Raw genomic sequence first — 8,972 nt, 5'->3', positions numbered from 1 at the left:
TCCCTACAGCTCAGCATATTTTTCACATTCATGTTAGCTTAACTAGGGGGGCAAATTATATGATGCACTCCACAGTGACTGGAAGATTATTGGCCTCACTGGGCTATCAGATCTCACAGACCCACAACCCTGTCTTCAGTTAGGGTGTCTTCCTTTCATTGGATCGGCTGATGCAAAGACGCCTGAATCTGTCCTTTCTCAGGCTTCAGAACATAGAAACGTGGCCATGTTGGAGCTTACCATTTGCGACCTCTCCCTTGTCCTCTGAAAATGAAGGATTCTTTTCTGTCCTTACAGCCTCCTGGACCTTCTGAGAAACAGCTATTCTCTTAAAGCAACCAGATGAAGCTTGCTATGTTTTGTTATAAATCAGGACCCGCCAAGAGAGGCAGTTGGTTAGAGTTGGTGTTGGTGGGGCCCCGGTTGAAGTTAGCACTGTTTGGGGTACCCATGGCACCTGGCAGCTGTGCCACATGTGTTGTCAGTGCCGGCGGGGCTGAAGGGAGTGAGAGGTGATTGACAGTTCCTAAGTTCTTAGATGCCAGACTGGTCCAGTGCCTGTCCTGGTCCAGTCTTGCAGCCTGAGATGTGCTGCAGAGTGTGATTTGTGTAAACTGACTTAAAGCCTGCGTCTGACAATGACCAAGGAAGGAGAGCTGATTGCATTTGTGCATGAACTGGTAGAGTTTTAAGCTAGTGGCAGAGACTGTTGGTGTTCATAGGAAACAGTTTTTCACAGGAAAAAGTGGTTTGATATATAAAATGTTCCGATTAAATAAGTGTTTCAGAAATATCTCACCCTCTTTGAATGTGCAGATGATGCGTGCTACTGGCAGTGATTAGTTTCTGAAGTGTGGGTATGACTCACCAGACTGTGGTGTGCAGCTTCAGCCCCATCATGCTGATTCTCTCTTCTTTGTGTGTTTCCAGACCATCTACCTCACTCTATCCCCACTGTGTCTGCCTTGCTCAAGTCAGCAGTCACCTCAGCTGTGCCTCCTGAGTCTACCCTCACACAGCAGCCGGAGGGAGCTTCTAACATACAAATATGATCTTGTCCCACCCCTGCTTAAAAACCCTTTTCTAGCTCTTCCCATCATGATACGGTCTGGACTCTATGTGTCTGGCCTACCAGCCTGCAGACTGTGTGTCTTGGAGGCCAAGGCACCTGATCCAGAGCAGATGGTTCCACATGTCCCAACTCTGTGACCTTGGATAAGCCTCTCTCTGCCTCAGCATTCGCATCTGAAAAATGGGCATGGTGATAATAGACCCTACTTCATAGAGTTATCGTGAGGACTAAGTGAGTTACTTCACGTAGAGTGCTTAGAACAGTGCCTGGTTCTAGTCAGTGCTCAGTACACATTTCTTGTTATTTACATCTTCATACACAGGCATGTCTGTGCACTCTTCAGCTGTGCTGCCAGGGCCTTCTGTCCTCTGACTGACTCCTGCTGCTCTCATAGGTCTCAGACGTTGCTTCCTCCAGGAAGCCCTTGTTGGTTGCATCACTTGCAAATATTTTCTCCCAGTTCGTAGGTTGTCTTTTCATTTGGGGTTTCCTTTGCTGTGCAAAAGCTTGTAAGTTTGATTAGGTCCCATTTGTTTATTTTTGCTTTGATTTCTATTGCCTTGGGAGGCTGGCCTAAGAAAACATTGGTACAATTTATGTCAGAGAATGCTTTGCCTGTGTTTTCTTCTAGGAGTTTTACGGTGTCAGGTCTTATATTTTAAGTCTTTAAGACATTTTGAGTTTACTTTTGTGTATGGTGTGAGGGAATGTTCTAACTTAATTGATTTACATGTGGCTGGCTAACCTCTTATTTTCATCAAGGAACACTTCTGTTTTCTTTTCCCCTCTTGCTTTTCAGTCCTGGGGCTGAGAAAGTGGGGGAGGGGGAAAGACCAAACAGAGAAACCCCTTCCCTCCCCTCCCCTCCCCTCCCCTCCCTTCCCTTCTCTTTTCTCTGCTTTCATTTTTTAAATAAATAAATTTATTTATTTATTTATTTTTGGCTGTGTTGGATCTTTGTTGCTGTGCACGGGCTTTCTCTAGTTGCGGCAAGTGAGGGCTACTCTTCTTCGAGGTGCGTGGGTTTCTTATTGCAGTGGCTTCTCTTGTTGCAGAGCACGGGCTCTAGGGTGCGCAGGCTTCAATAGTTGTGGCTCACAGGCTCTAGAGCGCAGGCTCAGTAGTTGTGGCGCACGGGCTTAGTTGCTCCGCAGCATATGGGATCTTCCCTGACCAGGGCTCAAACCCATGTCACCAGCATTAGCAGGCGGATTCTTAACCCCTGCTCCACCAGGGAAGTCCGAAAAACATTTCTTAATGAAACAGGGCAGCTGTACAGGTGGTGGTTGGAGGGTGGAGAGCATGAATTTCTGTCACTGCGCTCCCCAGCTTCTATCCCCAGCTTCTATCCGTTTTGGTCTGTCTTTGGCCTCCACTCCTTTACTGGTCGGAAACGCCAGTTTTCACCCACCCTCTGGCGGACAGTCTGTGGAGCATGCGTTCAGTCGGGCAGCAAGCCGGTTACCATGGAGAAGGAAGGCAAGCCAGGGCTTCCTTAGCACTAGTACACGTGTTTACTTGTCTGTGCCTCTGTCTTTCCATTCTTACACAATTTATCTGCGTATATAAACTGACATATTGACTAGCCACCAGAGTTTGATTCTGGCCTTCAGTACTTTAAGTTAAACTTGTGTGATAATTCAGTTTACAATGAGTTTTTAGTGGAGTAAAAGACATGCTTTATCAGTGAGTTCAAAAACAGTGATGGGGCTTCCCTGCTGGCGCAGTGGTTGAGAGTCCGCCTGCTGATGCAGGGGACACGGGTTCGTGCCCTGGTCCGGGAAGATCCCACATGCCGCGGAGCGGCTGGGCCCATGAGCTATGGCCGCTGAGCCTGCGTGTCCGGAGCCTGTGCTCTGCAACGGGAGAGGCCACAACAGTGAGAGGCCCGCGTACCGCAAAAACAAACAAACAAACAAAAAAACAGTGATGGTATCTCAGATATTGCACAAGAAGTATTTAAGAGAAAAAAATAGGTTAAAATCAGTTAATGTAGTCATCTCTGTTTTGAAGCAGTAAATGCAGCTTTTAAAAGTTACTTTCGGGAGGGAGATGCAAGAGGGAAGAGATATGGAAACATATGTATATGTATAACTGATTCACTTTGTTATAAAGCAGAAACTAACACACCATTGTAAAGCAATTATACTCCAATAAAGATGTAAAAAAAAAAGTTACTTTCATGGATGACAAATGTGGTCCTTTCTGTGGGACCACAGTGTAGCCTTTTCTTTGTAGTGGGGGCCAATGGGTTCTTCCTGCATATGCCGTTGCAACCAAAATGCATTTACTAAGCCCCTCCCTTCTGCAGACTTCTCAACCCTGGGAAGCCAAGTTACTGACTGTGTTGTACACTCCTCGGGGTGGTGAGGACTGTTCCTTTGAGAATAGTAGTAATAATTGTAGCTAACATGGAGCATTTCCGGGTGTGCTCTGCACTGTACTAAGTATTTATATATGTAACCTCATTTCATCCTCACAGTAATTTTGTGACTTATGGATAGTTATTATCTCCATTTGACAAAGGAGGAAACTGATGCTTATAAAGGTAAAGAAGTTGTCCAGGATCACTCAGCTGATGAGGGGTAGAGGTAGGATTTGAACCTAGGCAAAAAGACAGGCAGTCTTTAGAGCCGTACCCTTACCCAGCACAAAGCTGGATGGCCCCTTGCGTACCCTTGGAAGGCTGAGGCCAGGAGACCGTTCCAGCAGAGGGCAAAGGGGGGCTTGGCAGAGGGGCCATTGGGGATGCTCTGTGAAGAGGACTGCTCTGTCCAAGTAGCCCAGGCCCTGGTACCCTGGGGTCCAGGGTAGGGGAGGTGGCTGGGAATGGACCAAGCCTGAGGCCAGGCAGCCCAGGTCTCAGCTCAGCCCCAGTCACCTGGTCTACAGCATGTCTTGAGTGTGCTATGTATCTAACACTGTTCTGGGTACCCTGGAAATCCCAGCACCATTGCAGATGGCGTCCCTATCCACAAAGATATTAGAGTTTACATGAGAAGATAAAAGTTGACATTTGGAGGGGGTGGCAATGAATGTTTTCTAAAATGCATCACTTTTCCTGTTTCTCTGTGAATGTGTGTTTTCGGGAAATTCACAAGGGCATTCACAGCATTCCCAGGTCTGCATTGTTTCTCAAGAAAGGAATCCCTGGGGGCTGGGGGGAGAGGGAATTGCATAAAGGTGATCAAAAGATACAAACTTCCAGTTATAAGATAAATAAGTACTAGGGATGTAACGTACAACTTGATGACTACAGTTAACACTGCTGTATGGTATATGTGAAAGCTGTTAAGAAAGTAGATCCTACGAGTTCTCATAACAGGGAAAATCCTTTTTTTTCTTTTCTTTCTTTTTTGTTTCTATTTGAGATGATGGATATTAACCAAACTTATTGTGGTAATCATTTACCAATATATGTAAGTCAAATCATTATGCTGTATACCTTAAACTTACAGGGTGCTGTATGTCAATTATGTCTCAATGAAACTAGAAGAAAAGAAAAGAAACCTAAATGTCCATCGATAGATGAATGGATAAAGAAGATGTGGTAAATATATACAATGGAATATTACTCAGCCATAAAAAGAAATGAAATTGGGTCATTTGTAGAGATGTGGATGGACATAGAGTCTGTCATATAGAGTGAAGTAAGTCAGAAAGAGAAAAACTAATATCATATATTAATGCATATATGTGGAATCTAGAAAAATGGTACAGATGAATATATTTACAGGGCAGGAATAGAAACGCAGATGTACAGAACGGACGTGTGGACACAGTGGGGGAAGGGGAGGGTAGGATGAATTAGGAGATTAGGTTTGACATAAATACACTACCATGTGTAAAATAGACAGCTAGTGGGAACCCCGCTGTATAGCACAGGGAGCTCAACTCAGTGCTCTGTGATGACCTAGATGGGTGGGATGGGGGGGAGGGAGGGGATATATGTATACATATAGCTGATTCACTTCACTGTACAGCAGAAACCAACACAACATTGTAAAGCAATTATACTCCAATAAAAAAGAAAAGAAAAGAAATCACTTTCCTCCTGGCCTCCAGCCTGGCTGTTCTCCCTCCATGTCCTTGGAGCATATGTTTCCCATCTTGTGTGTTTGTAACAGTGTGCATGTTTCTGGGTCCTTCACTTTCACTGAAGTCTCAGACCCCAAAGGGGACACCAGAAGGGTTGATGGGCAGCACTGGTGGGCAGAATTATCCTCACCCCTGCCCTGGGCCCTGTCTGCTGCCAGCCGCCTGAACTGGGTGGAGATGCACCCAGCTCAGATGCGCCTGGTGAGTGGGCCGGGAGGAGGAACAGGATCTCCCTTGTTTGAGCCAAACCCATTTCAAGCCACAATTACCCGGTTTCAATTCCAGCTGTGCTTTGTCAGGTGTCATGTATCCCTCCACATTCCTCCATGTAGCCACATGGCTGCGTGGCTCGTGGGGTCAGTGGCAAAACAAGATGTCTGGGGCTCTGCTGCAGGTTGAAATGATGCCTGTCATCTTTGTATTGTCCTTTTGGTACCTAGTTTAGCCTCCAAGGGGTACTGATACCTAATGTGTACCCTCAGAAGGATGAGAGACTGTCACCCTTACCCAGAGGTGTGCTGGTAGGTGCGTACAGCCAGCTCTCCTGAAATAAAGCCCTGGCTTGCAGTGTTTGCCAGTTTCTGAGGTGTAAATACTCCTACGCTTACCAGCGTAGCATCACTACACACAGTAGAGAAGAGATGGGCAGCAGCACACCTGTTTCCACAGATCGAGACCATAGATGGAAACAGCTTCCAGAGCAGAGTAAAATGTGTAGAATGATTAGGAAGTCATACGTTTGAGCAGTTAGTATCTTTTTTTTTTAATTATTTATTATTATTATTTATTTTATTTATTTATTTTTGGCTGCGTTGGGTCTTCATTGCTGTGTGCGGGCTTTCTCTAGTTGTGGCTAGCGGGGGCTACCCTTCGTTATGGTGTGCAGGCTTCTCATTGCGGTGGCTTCTCTTGTTGCGGAGCACAGGCTCTAGGTGCGCGGGCTTCGGTAGTTGTGGCATGTGGGCTCAGTAGTTGTGGCTCGCGGGCTTAGTTGCTCCGCGGCATGTGGGATCTTCCTGGACCAGGGCTCGAACCCATGTCCCCTGCATTGGCAGGCAGATTCTTAACCACTGCCCCACCAGGGAAGTCCCGGTACCTTTGTTTTTAATATAATTTATTGTATTGTAACTTTGTATAATTTAATTTTCAGTAATGGCTGTGTTTAACAACTGGCTCACAGATTTCCTGGAAATTTAACGGTTATCTCTTGCAAGCCACTGTGAGCTGGCCTCAGCACACCACTGCTCTCACACTGCACCTGTTTCAGAAGACATTGTTTTGGGGGTAGGAATTAGGCCAGGAGGCCCAAAGAGCCATGAGAAAGGGAGGACCCAGTAGTGACTCCCTGGGTGTGGTGGGGGCTATGCATGGGGTTCCAGGTACCTAACCCCCCGTTTGTGCAGAGCCCAGCAGCCTGGCTCACATGGCTGAGGGATACTGGGCCCATAGCGAAGTGTCAGCGTGGGTTTTTTGTGTTCTAGGACTCCTCCTCAGACACTTTTCGCAGGTCCCTTGAACATTGCTTCATCAGAGAGGGCTTCACCGACCACCTCCGCACTTAGAGGTGATCCCCATGGTACACCCTCTCAGCCCCATGACCCTGGTCCTTTTCCTTCCAGGCACTCTCCACAAGTAATCTCCACATTCACATGTGAGTTTCTATGTTTGCTGCCATCTCTTCCTCTACTGGAAGCTCTAGGAGGGCCATGCCAGTCTCACTGACCCAGAGCACCCAGCACATAGCAGGTGCTCAGTGAACACTTGTGGAGGGGAAGGGCCTGAGAGAGCAGGCTGAGAGACACGCACAAAAACGAGGAGGGAGAGGAGACAGCCATTTACCTTATTTGAGTTTCTTTTTCCAAGAAGAACAAGCCGTTGGCAGTGTACTGGGTACCCTTTGACCTTTCCAGCTACAAGGGGTGTATCTGCTGCCAAGTGACAGATACCTGATTTTAAATGGTGTGAACAATAAGAGAAATCCATTAGCTCACTAACAAGAAGCCCCAAGGTAGGGTTGCTCCAGGTGGGTGTTTTCAGCAGCTTGACGATGTTCTCAGAGACCCGGCTTCTTTCCCTCTTTCTGCTCTGCCTCCTTAGGGTAGAAACTTTGCTCTCAGACCAGGCCCTCCATGGTTGCCGGGAGCTAGAGGCATCACCTGGATATAGTCATGCCCTACAGACATCAGTTCCTTCCTGTGTGGCTCTTTTTAGGAGTAAGGAAACCTCTCCCAGAGACCATATGTCCTGTCCTAACGCAGCCCTGCAAGGGGACTAGGATGACCAGAGATTCTCAAAGTGGAGTGCCCAGACCAGCAGCACCAGCAGCACCAGCAGCACCTTGGAGCTTGTTCAGAACTGAGGGGGTGGGGCCCAGCGATCTGAGTTTTAACAAGCGCTCCTGGTGATTTGGTGCTTGGTAAGGTCAAGTTTAAGAACCACGGCTGGCCTAATTGTGACCCACCCTTCAGATGGTGAACTCAACTGGGGCTCTGCTGAGAGGAAGTGGGGAGACTGGTGGGGCTGAGCCATCCTCAGAGACTGGAGCTGCAGATGAGACACTTTGCATCTACTGCCTTTAACCAGCACCATGAAGGAGACAAGGCTCAGAGTCCTGTGATGAGGGGCAGGGCTGCCCAGGCAAGAGCCTATGACTCTGAAACCCCCAACCTTTGCCTTCTCTCCTTACCCCCAGCTACCAGAGATTCACTGACTGTTACAAGTGCTTCTACCAGTTGCAGCCTGAGATGACACAGCGCATCTATGACAAGTTTGTAACTCAGTTGCAGACATCTATCCAGGTGAGTGGCAAGAAGCCCAGCAGGTACTATTGGCTCGGGTCCTGCCTCCAGATCGTCAGCCCCCTGAAGGCAGGGACCCTGCCCTCAGCCCCTCTCTACCCTCAGTCCCCAAAACTGTCCTCTGTGCCCCCAGGCTGCAGTGGCCATCATCCATTCCCTCCAAATGACAGGGGTGTCTTGAATGCCCCTTCTCTCATTGCCCTGTGTTGTAATTGAGTTTATAGTTGTTGACCCACCTGACCTTGTGAGCTGAGCGAGGGCACGCCTGGGTCTACTCCTCTGTGTTTCTCCAGCACCTGGTGCAAAGCCTGGCACAGAGGAGGCATTTAGCAAACTGTTGAATTCATTGGAAGTGCATACCGGAGGGGATACAGAAAAGGACAGGATTCCATTCCTGTCTTTAAGTGATCCCTCCTGGGAGTTTAACTTCCATGCTGTCACACTCCAGGATGGGCTTCGTTAAGCCCCAGAATGTATGTGTGCTGTCCACAAAGGGTGCTCAGCTGTGGGGACAACAGCAGGGATGCAGCCTTCAGAGATGATGTGCAGGAGGAGAGGCTTGCTGCAGGCTCTTTTTTGTTTGTTTGTTTAATTTATTTATTTTTTGTTTTATTTTATTTTTGGCTGCGTTGGGTCTTCATTGCTGCGCGTGGCCTTTCTCTAGTTGCAGGGAGCGGGGTCTACTCTTCGTTGTGCGTGGGCTTCTCGTTGCGGTGGCTTCTCTTGTTGCAGAGTACGGGCTCTAGGCACACAGGCTTCAGTAGTTGTGGCACACGGGCTCAGTAGTTGTGACCCGCGGGCTCTAGAGTGCAGGCTCAGTAGTTGTGGCGCACGGGCTTAGTTGCTCCGCAGCATGTGGGATCTTCCTGGACCAGGGCTTGAACCCGTGTCGCCTGCATTGGCAGGCGGATTCTTTCTTTTTTTTTTTTGCGGTACACGGGCCTCTCACTGCTGTGGCCTCTCCTGTTGCGGAGCACAGGCTCCGGACGCACAGGCCCAGCGGC

At 48.1% G+C, this 8,972-nt stretch overlaps 1 protein-coding gene across 2 annotated transcripts in view; it reads left to right on the top strand.

Moving 5' to 3' along the window:
- The window catches only part of PMF1 (polyamine modulated factor 1), a 25,365-nt gene that overhangs the window by 12,431 nt on the left and 3,962 nt on the right, over positions 1-8,972 (top strand). Inside the window, exon 2 of one of the 2 annotated variants that reach the window (XM_007457900.1) lies at positions 7,863-7,968. In XM_007457900.1, coding sequence (XP_007457962.1) covers positions 7,863-7,968 — 106 coding nt within the window. Of the gene's footprint in view, positions 1-2,472; positions 2,552-7,862; positions 7,969-8,972 lie in introns of both variants that reach the window. The other variant, XM_007457901.1, reaches the window with a different exon arrangement.

This window comes from Lipotes vexillifer, unplaced genomic scaffold, assembly GCF_000442215.2.
Source record: "Lipotes vexillifer unplaced genomic scaffold, Lipotes_vexillifer_v1.1 scaffold238, whole genome shotgun sequence".
Classification (NCBI taxonomy): domain Eukaryota; kingdom Metazoa; phylum Chordata; class Mammalia; order Artiodactyla; family Lipotidae; genus Lipotes; species Lipotes vexillifer.
The sequence above is the reverse complement of the archived record's forward strand: the minus strand, read 5'-3'. Positions and strand labels throughout refer to the sequence as shown.